Source organism: Perca flavescens, chromosome 17, assembly GCF_004354835.1.
Source record: "Perca flavescens isolate YP-PL-M2 chromosome 17, PFLA_1.0, whole genome shotgun sequence".
In the NCBI taxonomy this organism is placed as follows: domain Eukaryota; kingdom Metazoa; phylum Chordata; class Actinopteri; order Perciformes; family Percidae; genus Perca; species Perca flavescens.
Window position 1 is genome coordinate 2338594 of NC_041347.1, and position 20160 is coordinate 2358753.

General features: G+C 40.1%; 1 protein-coding gene across 3 annotated transcripts in view; it reads left to right on the top strand.

The window, feature by feature from the left end:
• blnk (B cell linker) overlaps positions 1-20160 on the top strand; it is a 56586-nt gene that overhangs the window by 18180 nt on the left and 18246 nt on the right. Inside the window, exons 4-5 of one of the 3 annotated variants that reach the window (XM_028604160.1) lie at positions 13953-13999; positions 18849-18914. In XM_028604160.1, the coding sequence (XP_028459961.1) occupies positions 13953-13999; positions 18849-18914 (113 nt within the window). Of the gene's footprint in view, positions 1-13952; positions 14000-18238; positions 18373-18848; positions 18915-20160 lie in introns of those variants that run through there. The other 2 variants (XM_028604161.1, XM_028604162.1) reach the window with 2 other exon arrangements.

Consider the following 20160-nt stretch of genomic DNA (forward strand, 5'->3'; position numbering starts at 1 on the left):
TAACCAGCTTCAAGGCTGCAGAGTCAAATATTCAGTTTATGAGTGCACCTAGTTGTGTGAACCTTTGGTCGCCGTATTTGACTTTTAGCCTTGCATGGCTCTATGGCAATGTCAGTCTGTCGGTACACCGCTTTGGTCCAGACTGAAATATTTCAACAACTAGTTTATGGATTTTCATGGGATTTTGTACGGACATTCATGGTCCCCTGGGCCCAGTTTTTCAAAAAATTTAATCTGGATCAAACTGATACGTATTTGGAAATCCCCCCTGCTATCCAGTATCTCCTGATCCATCTTACCTTTATGCCAGTTTTTTTAAAGGAACATTGGATTGGATCACTGTGATCCAAATACCAAATTTCAGGATTACCAAATCCTGTTTACCAGAGCCTTAAATGGAACCAACAGTGTAGCCTACTGGCTCAGCAAAGAACAGCAGGTAGGCAAAATACCGGTTTCTTTTAATTTTAAGAAACAGAAACACTGTAATAAACAGAAACATTTTACATTCCTTATTTAGGGCCCGAGCGCCGACAGCGGCTAAGGCCCTATTGAAACTGAAGGAATTAAAATGTACGTATTTTAAGGGTTTCGGGAATAGGCGCACAAAAATGGCTCGCTAGTGCCCCCTACAAAGTTAAACAAATTGAGCCCCTGCAGTGCAGTGCAGTGCATTTAACATAGACTCACGAAAGTTGGTACACATATGTAACATGTCAAGATGTACAAAAGACGTCATTGGAGCCATAACTTAAACCCAACAGGAAGTCCGCCATTTTGATTTCAAAGTTTGAAATTAGTGCGATTTTGGCCATTTCCACATGTCGTACTTTAACGAACTCCTCCTAGAGATTTCATCCGATCAACTTCAAACTCGGTCTGTACCATCTTAAGACGTTAAAGATGAAAAGTTGTTAAAAGAAAAAGTTTTCGTCATAGGGCGTGGCCGTGGCGGGGCGGCCATTTTGTGTGTTTCGCCATCAAAACAGGAAGTGGGTGTAACTTGAGTGTACATTGTCCAACTGGCTCAAAACTTTTCAGGATTCATAAGAGTCCAACCCTGAGGACAAATAAAGGCAGATATTTAGTTAAAGTCATAGTGCCCCCTAGTGGCAACAGGAAGTAGGCCTAAAAGTCTAGGTGCTATATTTTAACGAACTCCTCCTAGAGATTTCATCTGGCGGACTTCAAACTTGGTCTGTACCATCCCAACACCTTAAAGATGAAAAGTTATTAAAAGACTTTTCGTCAGACAGTGTGGGCGTGGCGTGGCGGCCATTTTGAGTGTTTAGCGATGAACAAAGAAGTTGTTGTAACTTTAGTGTACGTTGTCGTATCTGCCCGAAATGTCTCACAATTGACAAGGGTCCAGGCCTGAGGACATCTACAAGCCAAAATTGACTTTTGGTCATAATACCCCCCGCTGGCAACAGGAAATGCACCTTATATGACAAACATCATCCAATTTACATGAGACTTATAATGTGTGGTCTACATGTGATACTGAGCCGCCCCCTATACTTTAACTACACCCCCTTTCCCAGGGCACGCCCCCTTTCATAACATTTGAACTGTTTAAGGCGAGAGACTACAGGTGAATAGGGTAAAGATTTGAACTAGCAGATATCACCATGAAACTCTCCCAATTGATTACCTACATTAAGTTGAGAAAAAAATGTATTACAAGTTTTCTGTAATTTAATGTTTAAATATGCAAATTAGGCATTATCTAATTAACTATGTGCTAATTTGCATATATTTACTAACTATAAACTAAATCTGAGTATTGGATAAAGCCAGGTTCAAAATTCTTTTTTCATTGTGTTTTTTTCAAAAATTAAAGAGGGATTTATGGATATCTACTTTTGTTATCCTGTAAATCAGAATATACTGTCACTAGCCTTAAACAATCGATTTTTGCCATGTTCTTTGGAATAAAATGTTATATAAATCAGGCTAGGAATAATATGTTTACAAATCCCTCTGTAATTGTCTTCATATTATAATTAGGTACAATAGTGGAAAGTTTGGTGTATAAAGGTGCTACTGAAGTGGAGATTTCGGACTTGGAGTATGAGAGAAAAGTCATTTTGAGAAAACGGGCTTTAAAGATTTTTATAGCAAAATTCCACTAATTTCTAAAGAAAGCCATGAATTACAGACACATATCCCTTCAGGTCCAAGTAAGATCCATGTAGCACACTGTTTAACATCCAAAACTCATTATTGCTTCATCCATCACTGATCATAACATCCAAAACAACACATCAACATGGCCTTCAACTGAAGACCATTACATCACAAACTTCGAACTGACAGAAAACAACCATTACACAGCCTAGTTCGCCCAAGTTAGTTTACAGTCTACATATCCATGTCAGTAGCACATGTAGGGCCCTCCTCCATCTCCTGCTGATGTCTTTTCACTTTTTTGGCTGTGCTTACACTTTTACGGCTCCGCTTTGCACTGGTGGAATGGACACTATTGGCTTTTGAGATCCTAACCATGTCGTCATCCTTCATTGCATTGACAGTCTGTGCTCTGAAGCCACAATCTCTCCATCACCCTCATTGAATGTAGAAATAACCTTCATGGCTGCAGTTTTTGGACACTGGGCCAGTGCAGCCTCCATGCTGCATTGTCACTGGACATCTGGTGATACACAGGGATGAGCTTCTTATGAATCATTCAAAAGACCAATATTTAGAACATTGGAGAAAGCAAAGTAGACTAAATTGTTATTAGACACATTATCTTCACACTGTCAGAGATACGAAGAAGAGATGGATCCTGACTAAATACAGGCTCAGTGACCACCAACTGGGTCAGACAGAGATGCACTTCCTCATCCACTGGGAAAAAGTATCTTCACTAAGAGATTTACACCTTGGAAAAATAGCCATAACAAGTTAACACCAGAAAAGAAGCTGGTAGTTCTCCTAGGAGAGGGGACAGCAGCTCCACTGACAGCTAAATATGGATCTGCCTGCCACAGCCTGAGGGACTCACAACCACTTAGGATCCCAAAATTACAGGTTTGTTTAGTATTATATAGTAATTATATTAGAATAGTATATATGTGACAACTACATATTTAATATAATGTAGGCTTTGAATTTCTGTAAACTGCTTGGGGGGAGAGAGAGAGAGAGAGAGAGAGAGAGAGAGAGTCAGTCTGATTACCTCCGCTGTCTGAAAACTCCTGTTTTCTGAAAGACAGTTTAAACATCGACAGACTACATGAAGGCATTTCATCATCTGCTGTCTTAGTTTGTAATCCCCTGTGTCTTCTTGCTAAAGCCAAGACATTCTGAACTACCGCAGAAATGTCAAAGCACGTCACGTGATGATTCTGAACGAATCACGTTGTCAGAAATTGGCATTAGCCAATGAGATTGCGCATTTAGAGTTAAATCCCCCCCTTTTACTTTCACGATTGGTTGCTGATAAAAAGGAAATGACCATATTTGGATCCAACAGCATTGTACAGGAGAGAGAGAGCTTTCCAACCATGTTTCCAACTGTATATGTGATGACAGGGTGCAGACAGCGATCGCGGAGCAGCGGGATGATTTAGAATGCCAACTTTTGTTGAATATAAGAGAAATCTACCGACTCAAACAGACAAAGTGTAGTAAAATAAAGACCTAAATGTGTATTTTTTACTTTTTTTCTGAAAAGTCTGAAAGAATACATGTTATTGAAGACAAATAGCCCAAAATCTCAAAATTGACCAGTGAAAAAAAACAACGATGTTTTTGCCTGCCGTGTAGAGTATTGTGTGAGGTATCATTGAACTCATCAAAGAGTTCCTTTTTAATTGGTGATGGTTTGACCCGCCCCCTAATCTTAAGCCACGCCCCCTTTGTAACTAATGACCCGTTTGATGTAGACCCTTGTGTGAGGTATCTGTCGGTACACAATCCGTTCTGCCTGCACGATCCGTTCTGCACATGCGCAAGATATTACTGTTTACGACCTGCACGATCTTTTCCACGCTAGCCTATGGCTAGCCTCCACCGGGAAGCTAATGTTAGTTTAGCTAACAGCTAATTCGGCTAACCGCTAGCTGACAGCTAGATTCAGTCTAAAATGACGTTAAGTCAAACTTAATGGGAAAAGCAGACTACAACTAAATTAAGACTTTACAGTAATAACAATAAAGACAAGTATTGAGTGATTGTATTTTAAATGAGCACAAGTAAAGTAGAACTGATGTAATAGTTGTTATATATGTTAACGTTTATTTTTACGTTTTATTTTGAGGGTCTTTTAAAGTTTACATGCTGTCTCAGCTAGCGGTTAGCCAAATTAGCTGTTAGCTAAACTAACGTTAGCTTGGCTGTCGACCGGAAGCGTGGAACAGATCGTGCAGTGTCGTAAATCCTCGTACAACAGCGCATGCGCAAACATTTTGCGCATGTGCAGAACGGATCGACAGTATCATTGAACTCAGCAGAGACTTCCTTCTTCATTGGTGATGGTTTGACCCGCCCCCTATGCTTAAGCCACGCCCCCTTTTCACAGCTAATGAAATGTATGACGTAGAGTCTTGTGTGAGGTATCGTTGAACTCGGCAGGGAGTTCCCTTTTCATTGGTGACGATTTGCGGTGTCTGAGTGCTGCGCAAATGCAAGGTCGCAAGGAGCGGCGTCCACCAGTAACCCCGAGGCGCGAGGGCCCGTCCATCACTGCTTGAAGCTTTACTTGTTATGTTTTTTGTTTACCATATCTCATTAGATGCGACATGCTTCATATATGCTTCACATATGAATAAATGTACCATCAGTAAAAATTGATTTTGTGATCATTCACTTGTAAGTCAAATGTAAGATCAGATTACATGGTCTGATCAAATTGCCTTGTTGTCAGGCTACAGAACTCCGGCGCAGACTGGAGTAGATGGCAAAGAATCTTGTTTTATTGAAGCTGTGAGTGTGGGCTGGCAGTGGGGGTGCTGGGTCCGAAGATGGCTGGGCTGGTAGAAGGGGTGCTGGGTCCAAATATGGCTGGGCTGGCAGAAGGGGTGCTGTGTCCAAAGATGGCTGGGCTGTGTTCTTCAGTGCGGCTGCAGAGTGCGTGCCGTGGTTATTGGCAGCAGAGGATTCTGACGGTGGGTTATTTCTAGGACAGAGATCTTCCAGTTAGTAACGTCAGGGAATAGAGCAGACAGGTAAGTACAAAGACAAGAAACTAGACTAAATACAAACATCAAAAGCTGGTGAATACACATGACTCAGTGGTAAGTAACAAGCCCACAGGGAGAGGAAAGTCAGACTGGTATTTTAAGGCAGTTGATGGAGCAGGATAAGTAGCAAGTGCGCTGATTTGGATTGGTGCCAGGCGTGGGGAGAGTCAGCAGGGGGGTGCCCACACACTGTGGAACATGCAGGCAGAAACAGAAACACAGAGAGATGAAAAAACAAAACACATGGCATGCGTAACAAAAGGAAGAAATAAACCACAACACATTCACACACACACACCAGACTGTCACCATGCGGAAGTCACGGCAGGCGGGGGCGTGACACTCGTGGCTGATTAAATATTTGTTAAACCCACAGACGGACATAAAGGGTGACCAATAGCGCTGATTTTTGAAAAAAAATTTAATGACAAAACATGGAGATACAGCGAGCGATATCCATGCTCCTCTGAGGATGAATTCTAATGATTTTGGGGACCCATCGATCGCTCTATAATCTTTTCATTCAATATTACCGACATGATGGAGGCCAGACCACCATAATGGTGGTGCTCTAGGAATGGCAATGTTGTTCTCAACAACCATTGGATGGATCGCCAGGAAATAAATAAATATCTAGGTCTATAACTATATATATATTTATACCGCATTCTCATGAACGGGTTTGTATGATAGAAGCACTTATTGTATGCACAACAATTCATATGATATCCTACAAAGTTAGGCAACCGCCGGTCGGCACATTCTGGCCAAATGACAGTTAAGTTTAGCGGCCTTTACAGTTAAATTTAGCCGACAAAAGGTTACTGTGTGCCGCGTACAGGGCACCGCGATGTCACGGTCCGTTCAGCGGCTGTTGCGGTGGAGTTTAGCCGGCAAAAGTAGCCGTCATGCCACAACGACAGTTAAGTTTAGGCACGACATTTTTTTTTGTCCCAGGACACGAACTCCACTCCCCTGTGTTTTATGACCCCCCCCAACCTACCTATGCCAACTAGAGTGCTTTTATACAGCAGCAGTCAATGTGATTCATACAGCAAAAAAATATGTGGAACACATCTGAATTGCAGTGCATTACTTTTCATAGCCATATGTGAGCTATGTACGAGCCTGAAACATAAATCATTTGAAAATAACTTGAAATGATGTACATATATTCATGGTCCCCAAGGGATGAAGCCTACGTTTATGGTTCCTCAGTGGTGAATCATTTTGTTTATTTAAATCCAATTCAACTTGGGTCATTGTATTAGTTGTCATTGATTGATGAAGATTAAATCACTTTTGCTGGGGAGAGGGAGGACATGGATTTTTGTTTGGCTTCTGAAGGGCAGGAAAAGTTTGAGAACCAGTGAGTTGGCTGATGGATTACCTGGACAGTATACTGTGAAGAGAAACCTTCTGTGTGTATAAAGAGTAATTTGTCTCTTTGTCCTTGTGTGTCCCTGTATCTTGTCCTATACTTCCCCTTGTGTGTAAGACAGGACAGTGTTGATGTTTAATCTGCCATCTGTGTCCTCATAGATTTGTTTTGACATTTTTAGCTCTAAAAGGGATTTCTGAAAAGTGTCAGCTTTGGAAATGTTTTATCTCAGAATTCAGCAGGTGACACTATTTCACTCTTCAGTTATTAGTGTTGTTTCTTCTATTTTTGGACAAACAGCCTGCTTGAAACAACAGCAACTGTGAGCTTTGGTGTGTATAAATGTAGCTACATGTACATATACACAAATTTTTTCACCCAAAAATGTGTTTTCTTACCAGTAAGCTTAGAGCTTCACTGTGAAGAATGATGAATGTGCCGAGTTTGACACTAGAAGGCTGTTTTTTACTTTATTCAAAGTGGCAAAGTTTGTGTCTGGTCACCTTAAATAAAATGTTTATGTACATACAAGCATTATTTTGTTCGTGGGATGTAAAAACCTGGAAGATATCATGTAACTGAACCTTTTAGTAAATGTTATTCAACAGAGAATATTGGATATGTCTTAAAACAGTGATTCCTAACCAGGGGTACCTGTACCCCAGGGGTACTTCTGCTGTTGCCAGGGGGAACATGGAAAGATTGTGGAGCAGCTCATCTAATTTAAAAATAATTTAATCCTGATTTCATTAAAAGACTATATCAGATATAGCACCTGCACACTTCATGTTGCAGTTATGTAAGAGTGCATGGAAACTAGCTAGCAAGCGAGGACAGACATTTTTACAGGTAGCTAAAAGTAATGAATAAATGGTAGGAATAAATAGCTAAGCGCAAGGACTAAATAGTTCTAATAAGTAGCTAAAAGTAGTGGAGAAAAGGTTCAAATAGTTAGCTGAAAGTATTGCATAAGAAGCTAAAATGGTTGGCTAAAAGTAAGAGATAAATGGTTGGAACGCAATTCGATGTAGTCGTGTGATTTCTGACTAAACCAACCAATCAATTGACCGTTCAACAAGTATGAAAAAATTAACAATATCTAGTTTATATAATGAATAGTTTTGGGAATTGATGAAGGTGTGAGTTCATCTGACAGACCAAAATGTTTGGAAACCACAGTCTTAAACTTCTAGATAGATCTTTAGACCTATGAAGTGCATCAGTATGCCTTCACTGCAATCAGTCCGTCACAAATGCAGCAGAAAAGGTGGAACAATCTTAATAAGATTTCTTTGACTCATCTGTAACTCAGCATGTGTCGTAGGGCAGAGAGGGCCTGTACTGTGGGCTCTGAATGTCATCCAGCGAGCGTGCTCCTGCTGAGCATTGCCTTTGGTCTTCTTTGCATATTCATATGATGTTTATGCAGTAGATGGCGCAAAGGTCACAAAAATCCCCCAGTAAATAGACACCTTCTTTACATTTCACCTATAACATCTCTTTATTTAGTGGTATTAGTTGGGAAGAATATCCAATTTAGTTTTTTCTGAGCGGTGGGTGGCTGTAAAATTATATCATTTGGGGGTGGCAGTAGCTCAGTCTGTAGGGAGTTGGGTTGAGAACCGGAGGGTCGCTGGTTTATGTTGTCTTCCCGTCAACCTTGAAAAAAAAAAATCTTTTTTTGATGTTTTTGAAGCCTTTTTTTCACAGTTTGTTTTTGCTTTTTCAACATTTTAAATTGTAAAATATTTCTTCTACACATTTTCAGTGCTTATTTCTACGTCCCATATTTTCTGATATAAAAGAAAAATAGAAAACGGGTCAATTTGAGCCAAAGTCAACACAAGGGTTAAGTCCCCGTACGATGACCGTTCACCTACTGGGCACTGCCAAGGTTCTCTTGAGCAAGGCACCATATCCCCCAACCGCTCAGGGCACTGGTCCAGCATTGGCAGCCCACTCACTCTGACATCTCTCCATTTGTGCATGAACCGTGTGTGTGTGTGTGTGTGTGTGTGTGTGTGTGTGTGTGTGTGTGTGTGTGTATTTCAGGCCTCTGTGTAGTGATTTCTAACAAACAGAGTGTAAATTGTAATTTCCCCAATAAAGTATAAAATTAAATTAAAAATAAATTAAATTAAATTAAAATATAGTACAGTGTGGACGGGAATGACAGTCAGGCAGCAAAGCGTAGATAAAGGTATTCTCCATCTTTTTGATGCCCTGTTCCAAACACACAGGTTAAAAGAGATATGTAGTAGATCAAAAGAATTGTCATCCTCTATCTTTGTGATGCTGTGTGTGGCGGCTGCGTGAGGAAGTCGGTACTCAAAGCAAAAGACAGCCTATGCACACCCATTTGGCAACATATATCAATGAGTGCTTTGTTGTTGGCATCAAACATCTACAGAGGCATGCTATAATTAAAAATGATGTGCTTTGTAAACATGTATGTAGGCTATAGTTAAAAAAAGAGGAAACAACTATTTTTTTTAACAGAGATTAGGTATTATGTATATCCAACTGTAGCCTCACTAAATCTAATTAGAATTTGGACACAGCCCCCTTGTGATGAATGATGCAAGCAGAGTAACGTATTAGGGTCTTAAAGGAGGAAAACACCTTAAAGGTCCTTAAAGGTATGGGACTTATTATGAAAAGGGAAATTTTCCATGTTTATTATTATAAATCATGTCGATGCCGTATACATATTGTAAAAGTATCAAAACCCTCAGTTCACTTTTTTGGGAGGGGGGCTTAAAGAGACAGACGGTGAATACAGGTATATTCAGAGATTATATCATGAGAACAATAATGTGATATTGAACATTAAATCATGTTAACATGGTCTAGTAGAAACCCAAAATACAAGTATGAAACAGCAAAATTAAATGTGCAAAATATGTCCTCTTTTAACCAGAATTATTTACATTATTTTTTGTAAATTATTTTTACAAAACGCACAAGCACTTTGGTCATGTCACGTACTGTTTTCTGTTCCTCTTTTTTCTTCTTTTACGTTTCATTCCTGTTTTATATGTTTTAATGTTTTGTGTGTTGTATGTTATGTTGTGGTCTACAAAGTTTTAAGGATGTCCTGCCTCTTAGACTGTAAAACTAGTTTACCTATGGGTACCAATAAAGTAACCTAACCTAACCTAACCTTAGCTTGTTACACTTGTTACAGATTTTGGAAGATTTAGTGTGGATTTGTGAACATGTGGAAGGTCTCTCACCTAATTACAGCCATGAGACTTTGCACAGCTGCTGTGAAAGCAATGCTTATTGTGTGGGCACGTGAAATGAAACTTGATTTCAAAGGAAAGCATAACAAATGTTCAACGTGTCAATAACACTTCCTCATGCAAAAGAAGGCCGTTTTGTGCCACTACGCGTGGGTTGCTGCCTATTTTTAATAAACTAAGATTTATTGATGAGATAGCCATTTAAATAAAGGTCTTTTAAATAAGTTTAGTGTGTGTGCCTTGGACCTTTTTGTCTTTTGTGCATTTGTGTTCCTCTGTCAAAGAGCACCTTCATCATTTCTGTGACCTCCTGAGCACTCCAGTAACTTATTTTTTTATAAACTTCCACATGCAGTTTGCCATTCCAATAGATTCCTTAAAGCTGCTTAATGCGTGTACTTGCCAGGTTGTGTGCTTTAAACTTTGCCAGCTGTGCCCAGAGCTTTTTGGTTGTTTGGGCCTTAGGTCAGCTTACCCAACATCTGCAGAGATGCCGGACAGCAAAGATCTCGTTGAACCTCAAGAATATAGTTCTATCCATTGCGAATATGCTAGTGTTTAGCCCAAATGGAGTATATTACATTTTTCACGTTTTACATACTCTGATTTAAAGCTGCTAAATGTAGAATTTTGACATGATTTTACTATCTTTAAAATGATGTTGATGGCATCATTTTGGAGAAAAGAAACAATCCTGGCAATCTGTGTCCACCCCAAATATCTTTTTAGCCATGCTAGTAACTTAGCTCTAGGGATGGCAATGTTGGTCCACCACTTCAGTCCAGACTAAAATGTCTCTACAATAATTGGATGGGTTGGTATGAAATTTTGTACGTAGACTCATGGTGCGTACTGGAGGCGCACAGGTCCTGGAGAGAAGGAAGATTGCAGCCAATCAGCTTCTCAGCAGAGAGGATGATACGCTGCACTCTGCCCTTGTCCTTAGCAGTGGCAGCAGCGTACCAGATCGTGATGGAACAAATGATAGCATGTTGACACATTCAACTAAGATGATGAAGATGACAAAGTTATACCTTCTAAAGAACAGCTTATTTTTCAGCATGTTACAACATGTTAACATACAGTAAGGGCGGCCACACAGAGACACTAGCTTAACTGTAGACTTCCTGCTAATACTACCACCAGATGATGCAAATCTCAGACATTCAAATATTCTATGTAGCTTTAAAGAAAACAGGGAAATGAAATATAAGGATCGATAAAATATAATAATCTCCAGCTCAAGACTTAGCAAGCACAGGCATTGCTACTCACACTAATCACGTCATTGCAAGCAAGAATTCAAGCTTGAAAAAGATTGGACCATAGAGACTGTTTACTTATGAAAGTTGGACTTTATGTAAGTTATAACAGTGAGAATTAAGATGTCATTGAGTGCTGCTTTGAGTGAGGGTACCTGGTATGTAGTACAAAGGAGAGGCTGCAGCTTGTAGAGCTGTTGTGTCTCATTTAAACAAGCACAGACACTCCTATAAATAATTCAATGTGGGAGCAGTGTGTGAGTATCCACTGGGGCAGACTATTTGATAATTTTATTGGGTGTCAAAAGGCTAAGTCTGATTTCATACTGATATTCTCCTGTAAGCCAGTGGGAAGATCAAGTGTGTATCTGTGAGGCCAAGGTTCAGTTCTTTGAAGGAGGTAAAGCCTTTCATATTAAGTGATCTCACTCTGATTTACAAATGATTCAATCACAAGCTCGGCTTAAAGGGCTTTCACCATACTTTGGGCTTATTCCTAGAGGTAATGCATCCTTTAGTTGCACCTAGGTTCTCACTCTAAGGTATGTGAGCTGCATTATAACATCATAAACAACAATTACTATGTAATCAACTGTAGGTATTTTAACCGTACATCATTACACCTGTTTCAAAGGAGACTCTGCAGATAAAGGGCCGACCATACATTATTCATAACTAAATTAACTATCCATGTTAGACTCATACGTCATACATTAGCCTCTTATCACAAGCCTCTCTATTTTTTTTCATTTGACACCTTACAAACTTAATAGCAAAATATCCACACTTTCACACACATCTGTTGTCATGGATCTTCATTAAATTATGACAAATATAAAACAGAAGAGACAGAGCAAGTTACAACATGGAGCAATGAATTATAAATGAGAAAAAAAAGAGGGGAATATATAATTTAGTAGGATTTTGTTGCATATTTTATGGTAATCATTTCCTTTCATTTGTGAATCACAATTGCCTTACTGCAAAGCAGACATTAAATGCAGCAAAGAATCCCAATGCAGCGGGCTGCCAGATAAAGTCTTTTAAATGCTTGATGATTTATGAAATTGTGTATAATGGTGGTGTGTTTTTAGTTGGAGGATCAAGCTTTTCACTTGAAGGTCAGCAGTTTAAATTCACAAATAGGAAACTAGACAACAGCAGGAGAAGACTTGGACTCGAACGCTGTAAATGGTGACTCAGCTTGGACTCAGACTCTTCTTTAGTGACCCGGACTCTAATACTGGGGAATTGAGACTCGACTTGGACTCCAACTCAGTTCATGGCAACTCTGACTCTTCTTTGAGGACTCGGACATGCTATCAAACAGGTAAAAGTGGCCAAATTGTGGGGTGTCACGATAGATGAAACACCTTGTCTAGTGTCCAAAATGAGTAGAAACATCCCCATCATTAGAAGAAGTGCTCGTCTGTTGACAGACTCAACAAAAAAGTTAGTAACACAGAATCTAGTCTCGTCCCATTTAGATTATTGCACTATGATCTGGTCTAGTGAGTCAAAACACGAGCTTGTCAAGTTACAGCTCACTCATAACAGAGCAGTATGGCTTGCTGTTCGCTGCCCCTCAAGGAGAAATGTGGAAGAAATGCATACTAGGCTGTCATGGATGACAGTAGATGAAAGACTAGCAAAAGACCTTATTGTATTTTTTTAAAGATATTTTTTAGGGCTTTTTCCTTTTTTCAGAACAGCTTAAGAGAGACATGAAATTGGGGACAGAGAGTGGGGATGACATGCAGCAAAGGGCCTCAGGTCGGATTAGAACTCGGGTTGCTGGCAAGGAACAAGCCTACATGGGGTCACTCTCTACCGGGTGAGCTAGAGGCAACCCCAGACCTTAATGTACTTATAAAGAATATTTGTACATTAGGCAAACCCGCCAGCCTGTTCTGGCAGTAGGTTATTGCTTTACCCTGCCTATGCCCAGAACCAATGCACTTAAACAAAATATAATGTATAGAGCTGTAACGTATTGGGAACAGCCACCCCCCGCACCCAACCACCCACCCACCCACCCACCCACCCACACACACACACACACACACACACACACACACACACACACATTTAATGGGAAATATTTCAAGCTTCAAAAAGAAACTAAGAGAATCTGTTGTCAATCCGGTTTTATTCCGTTATTCCTTTCTGTTGTCTTCTTTCTTCTTTTATTTCATGTCACTGTTTTGTTGGTTTTTTTTAACATGAAAAACATGCTACTGTGCCTTTTGTTTTATGAAATTCAGGATGTTTTCATAGCTCTGATATAATATAATGTATGTTTATCTTGAGTTGGACCCCAGGAAGAATAGTCTTGACTACGGTGATGACTAATGGGGATCCTTAATAAAAAATAAACTCAGACTTGGACTCGAACACTTGGGACTCAAGACTTGACTCGGACTCAGACAGTTGCTGACTCGACTACACACAGAAAATCAAGAACTTTATTTGATTTTAATCTCCCCAGCAGCTTCTCCATTGCAGTGACTTCATGGTGTTCTTCATTTATGTAATGTTGGTAACCATATGTGACCCTGCAGCTCCCATGATGTATTTACAGTATGTACTAATGAAGTGGTTTCTCTTCCTCTTTGGTTTAGTTTAAAAATAACATTAGAAGAACAAACTGGGCTGATGACACGGCCCTTAGTGAGGTGCTGCCATCTCCTGTTAGCTAAGAGGTGATGCATGACCATAAATGTGTGTTGTACTGCAGTTTTAATGCATCAACATGCTCAGATGCATGTGTTTAGTTAAGGTGACACACCTGTGTTGTCACCTAAGTAAGGAATAACAGTCATTTAGAACTCGTTAGGCTCTAATAATTGAACTGATTTCTGTGATGCTTTCACAGAGCCTGCCTGACAGTGACATCAACAAGTTTACCATCGTCCACCAACCGTAAGTAACGCTTTTACACCGCTGTCATCACACACCTCAATCACACCTTCCTTTCTTCTAACCTTACCTCCCTTCCAGTGGTGATTTTTCTTTACTTTTAAGCACATTTTCCTGATGATACTTACATACTTTTACTGAAGTAACATTTTCATTGCAGGACTTTTACTTGCACTGTGGTGTTAGTACTTCTACTTAGATACTTCTTCCACCGCTGCTCCCTTCTCCCAGTCTTTGCATCTCTTATCTCCCTTTTAATTGACATGAGAGTAAAACATTTCAGAACACACAACATATAGACTGCTCTTCAAACCCAGAAATATTACTACATTCAAGCATCTCTCTATGAAAAACTAGGTCTGGGTATCACCAATGAACCGATTTGATTCTGATTCACAAGGTCCCGACTGGATATTAATTAGGTTAGGGGGTTTTCAGTTACAGTACTAATTTGGTCCGGTGAATGAATGAACAGCACACAGCACAGCAACACAAGCCACACTAGCCCAACGCAAGTAGTTACCTGTTGGTCAAATCAACCAAAACTCCGATATTATTTTGCACCTCCAACATCATAGCGTGGAGTTTAGAGTGGTCTGTGACGTAAACTTGTGTGATAGAATTTAACATGCAACGGCTATGTCGTGAATTTTCACGGTCACCAAACATGCATTAGCTTCTGCTAGTGTTAGCGTCATAATTCTTATACACTTAAAGGTGCCCTGCCACACGTATTTCATTACTTTGTGGTGATGTCTGAAGTTCTACCATGGACTCTGTAACATTTTTTGTGGAAAAAATGCCTTGGTTACCTTGTTTCAAGCCATTCTAGCGTGGTATAGAAAGCCTGCAGGAAGACTCTTCCGAAGATTTCTGCCAGTTCTCATTAATATTCAACAAGTTAAGCTGTTTGAATCTGATTGGCTAACAGCTAGCCAATGAGAGCCTGGCTGTCAGCATCCTTTACCCAGCGCAACTGGGCAAGCTCATGAATAGTAATGAGCTCAGGCACCATGATGTCAGACTGACCAGCTTTTGTAACTGGCCTGATTTCCCTGCTTATTTCTTTTCAGTGGCTAGAGCTGACAGAGGAGGTAGCAGTTCATTTTCACATTCACCACATAACACAAACACATATGGACCTAACATATTTCAAAAAATTTAAGTAAAAACAGTTTTGTATGGCAGGGCACCTTTAAAGGTGCTGTAGGTAGGATTGTGAAGATCCAGGACTTAGCCCCTTTCTGCTAGAGGCCAAACGGTCTCCTAAGCCCCTCCCCCCCCACAAGGTAGAATGAATGTGTGTGCATGAGCAGTGATTGACACGCAGTAAGACACCCCCACCCCCTGGCCCTGATTGGTGTAAATGAACAGGGGAGCTGTGGATTTTTGCAAATCGCACTACAGGCTGTAGGTGGTGCCAGAGGAGCCAGTTTCTTTTTTAATTAACTGCTTTATGTAGTTCTACTCGAACATAGGGTCAGTTTCAGCAAATATGACAGAAAGTTAGTTTTATAAGTCTTACCTACTGCACCTTTAACATAGCAGCAGCCAAGGGAAGTTACTCATTTTAAAACTAGGAACATCTGCCAACCACTGAAGGACAAATTCAAGAGCCACTCAATAGTAAACCATTAATTTGTCTCATATTTATCACAAGCTACTTTCAAATTTCACAAGCTTTTGGCTGGCTGGTAGCTGGTGCTAATTGCCATCTGTGCCTAGCTGTGGCATTAGGTGCTCAGCAAAGTAAGCTTATTTCACCTGTAGTATCGTTACTCGTTGATGCCCGGAACATGTCCGTTATTTTGGAGCATTTCGCTGCTTCCTCCTCCATCATTTTATTTTTTTTTTCCTTTTGAGTCTGACCTTCTCAGAACCACCTTTCCCTTTTCTTTTTTGGCTTTCCATCATTAGACTCACACACTGTCTGTTAACGTTACCGATAGACTTCCAAGTAAGTGACAAGGAAAAAAAAGAGGTGTTCGATGGCTTTACGTCATAGGCCGACCAGGGCTATGCCATTTGGCGAGGGGGCCACTCACGGAAAACAAAACAATTCTACAGACAGAAGAAGAGACAGAAACGGAAGAGAACGAAAACAATACAGCAAAACGGGAAATGGAGAACAAATAACAGGGGAACAGGAAGCAAGCGAACAACACAGGGAATCAAACCAACCATGACAGTGGGTCAGTTACTGTATATAACACATGTTCTACTATCTCACTTAGCCAGGAATAAACCAAACTTTTTGCCACTTATTCGCCCTGTCTAAATCTCATCATGAATCATACACAGCTGGTTCCTAAAAATAACTGTCTCTTTAATTCAGGATGGACATTTCTCTCTCTGGTTTCTTCTTCTCTGCTGTAGTTGACGGTGATCAGAGGTAGAACAGACATTCTTTTGGCAGAAAAATCCCAATGTGGACCACACACACACACTAGTGGATCATCCTGCCAAACTAACAGGAAAGGCTGCCCACTCATCTTTCTCTACAGTCTAAATACTCATCCTCCAATATACAGGAAACACTGATGATTACAATGCTGAACTTTCCATGAAACCATACATGACCTTAAGTCAGGTTCATATAGCACGTAGCTCATTTTGAATGGGGGGTAGTGTGTTTAGGCTGGTTGGGCTAAGAATAGCAGGGTAAGCCAATCAGAGGCAGAGTAGGGCGGGTCATGCCTTTGCCATCCTAGGAAAATAAATATCGCCGTTCCCTGCAACAAGCTCCAGCTACAAACAACAGTCCCTCTGTCTCTTTTCTTTCTCTCTTTCTCCGTGAAGTGAAACTGCCTTGTGTGTGTGTGTGTGTGTGTGTGTGTGTGTGTGTGTGTGTGTGTGTGTGTGTGTGTGTGTGTGTGTGTGTGTGTGTGTGTGTCTGTGTGTGTGTGTGTGTGTGTGTGTGTGTGTCATCGTGGCAAAATGTGGTCCTGGAGAAACCTACTGTTCCTCTACCTATTGTAGTTAGGTATTTCTCTCTTTCCTTTTCCTCACCGCTGTGTGCAATTGCCCCTGGGGGACTTGTTGGGTCCATGTAAACTATAGAGTGTGGTCTAGACCTACTAGACCTACACGTAAAGTGTCCTTAGATACTGTAAACGTCTGTTATGATTTGACACTATATATAAAATGGAAAATTACTGTAGCGGTAACTTCCACAGAGGCACTTTTGAGTACTACTGCCAGGTGTTTAAATGTCTGTTTGCAGACAGATTTTGTGTTCAGACCACACCCATCTTCAAACTCGGCCTTCATTTTGATTTCAACTGCACACCTGTAAAGTTTTGTAACTGCATCTTGCAAGGTTGTGACGCCATCGCTGTGACAAAGTCTGTCCTCAGACAGACATACAGGCTTAACATATAGCAAAGTAGTTAATACCGCCTCTGTGATAGTTCCCACTACAGTAGGTGTCTCCAGGACCACATTTTGCCATCTTGACACACACACACACACACACACACACACTCACAAGGTGAAAACAACACATATCTTGTGTGGAAGCTTTGAAAACGGTGGCACAGTTCTTTGCAGATGATGGAATGTTAAGAAATGAAAATCAATAGAGACGTTTGTGTGTCAAATACTGGAAAGTGCATAGATGACCTTAGAGCTGGGCGATATGGATATGTGTGTGCTGCGTGTGTGTGTGTGTGTGCCGTGTGTGTGCGCCGTGTGCGTGTGTGTGTGTGTGTGTGTGTGTGTGTGTGTGTGTGTGTGCACTGTTTGGAGCAATAACTCCACCTCCTTGTCTTTCCATACAAAATTGTTAGCTTTTGTTCGCTTCGCCATAAAAAGTGATAACGCACGCCACTTTTGCGTTTTCTCCTCAGATCGTGTCCGTCTAAACATAGCCTAATATCACAATATTACGATATAAAAATGTTAAGATGATATCTAGACTCATATATCAATATAATATCTATATATTGCCCTGCCCAAATTACATTGCTAAAAACTGTTCCAAAACATGCCCCCATGAACTTGAATGCCTCATCCAGTGATGTCATTCATGTGATGTAAGTTACTGTATTATCAGCTGCTTGAAATGGCAACATTGTCTAGATGGAAGTGGAATTGAAGAGGGTCAGGAGAGATGTGATGCAAGAGGTTTGTTCACTGAAAGAAGGGGAGTGGAAAAGAGAAGTGATTTTTTTTTTTCCAACAGAGGCTGGTTAGAATGAATTTCCTCCCCTCTGTGACAAAGACATGACCTGTAGCCAAACACTGTGTTCATTATCATTTCTGCGAACGATCTAGCAGCACACACTTAATGCATGACAGGACTCAGGTCCAAAAATGTTAAACATGAATATGGAAACGTTAGGTAAACTCGCTGCTCCTGCTACAAAAAAGATTCGGTAAGAAGTTCAGTTTTATTTGATATTTTGCTGTGAATCATGAAACTTCTTGCTAATGCTTTTTAATATATAATAAAACTGTGTTTACATTTGGCGCTTTGGACAAAAAATTAAACCACAGCCTCTAACATTTTTGCATTATATTGTGGAGTATTGTAGTAGTATAGTAAAAGCATTGTGTTACATCTGTTACCGTAACTTTTCTCTGCAAGCAACAAAAGGGTTCAAACTTGGGCAAAACAAATGTTGTCATTGTAAGAATTAGCTTTTTATATTACATTTAACATTAAATTAATAAAAAAACTTACACGGAAAAGTAAAGACAAAAAGTAGACAATTTAAGTACTTTTAAGTGCATTTAAGTACCTTTTTAAAAGCTGAAAAATAACTATCTATTTGTCACTTTTGGTCAGCTAATAATACTGCAAACTTCTTGTTTGAAGACCTGTTTATGAATGACATACCATGTTTTCTAGGCAGCTTCATAAGATTGTTCAAGACATCAAGAAAAATGACGGCAGCTTACTGAATAAACTGAGAAGGTCAGTGTTCAAATTGTTACCATTTACTGCTCTCTTTAAAGTATTACACGCACATATTATGTATGAAAAAAAAACAGTGGAAATATATCAGTCTAAAGGTATGTGTATTGTTAAGTAAGAGACAAATCGCTGACAAGTCTGGCTGATCTAAAAATTCCCCGTGTGGTGGTGAATAAGAGAATGTCAATTCCTCTTTCACAACCGTTGGAATAAGAGTAAGACAAAAATAACTGAAACAGATGGCTGTTTCAATTTCCTTTCCTAAAATGAGTCCCCTCAAGGCACATAAGGATAGATACTATAATGACACATGCGTGGTAAATTTAAAAAATAACAGATTTACAGCACAGGTGTTTGCTGAGTATGCAAATGGAATGTGTCTTGCACCAAGACAAAGTACCATTACTCAAAACAATTCCACTTTTGTAATTTCAGTTTCATTTCCTTAGCAACAAGTCCTCCAAACCATACGGGCATATACAGCAGGTCGTTTATTCCTACTTTCTAACGGGACCGACCCATTGGAGCGTTTTCCATCCTCATATCTAAACGTAACACTTGGTGGTTTTAAACATGTTTTTACCGTTGTGAAATGGACGCAATTTGGTTAGATTTAGGCACAAAAAACACTCGGCTATGTTTAGAAAAGACGGTGGTTTGGGTAAGGGTAGTAATCACCAGAGGCCCCACGAGACGATATTATCACGACACTCATCTCACGATACAATATTATTGCTATTTTAAACATATTGCAATTTTCTGCGATGTATTGCAATTTACGGTATAACCTCTTTTCCAACTTCAAATTAAAGGAAAACATCTTATCTAAAAAAAATAAAGTTCCATGTTTGTTCATATCACTTCAATTGAATTATTCTAGTACCAAAAAGTTGAATTGTCAAGCGCAATTTATATAATAAAAGATCAGTACTTGGCGCCCCTTTATCGATACAGTATTGCCGCAGGAAATCTCACGGTACTATGCTGTAATGATTATTTTACCCCACCCCTAGTACATAGCACAGATGATTTACAGCTATAGTGTGTAGTTTCCATCGCATGGAGGAATTCTAAGTAATGACAACAAACCTGTCAGCACATCAACAACATGTAAGCCTTCCGTGATCGCGCAAACCCCGGTCTCCTGGGTTAAAGTCCTGTGTTTGTTGGATCCATCCACCACCCAAACTCGCCCCCTTACACAGAGTCTGGCGCTCTTATACTTCGCTCTTATACGTCGCCCTTA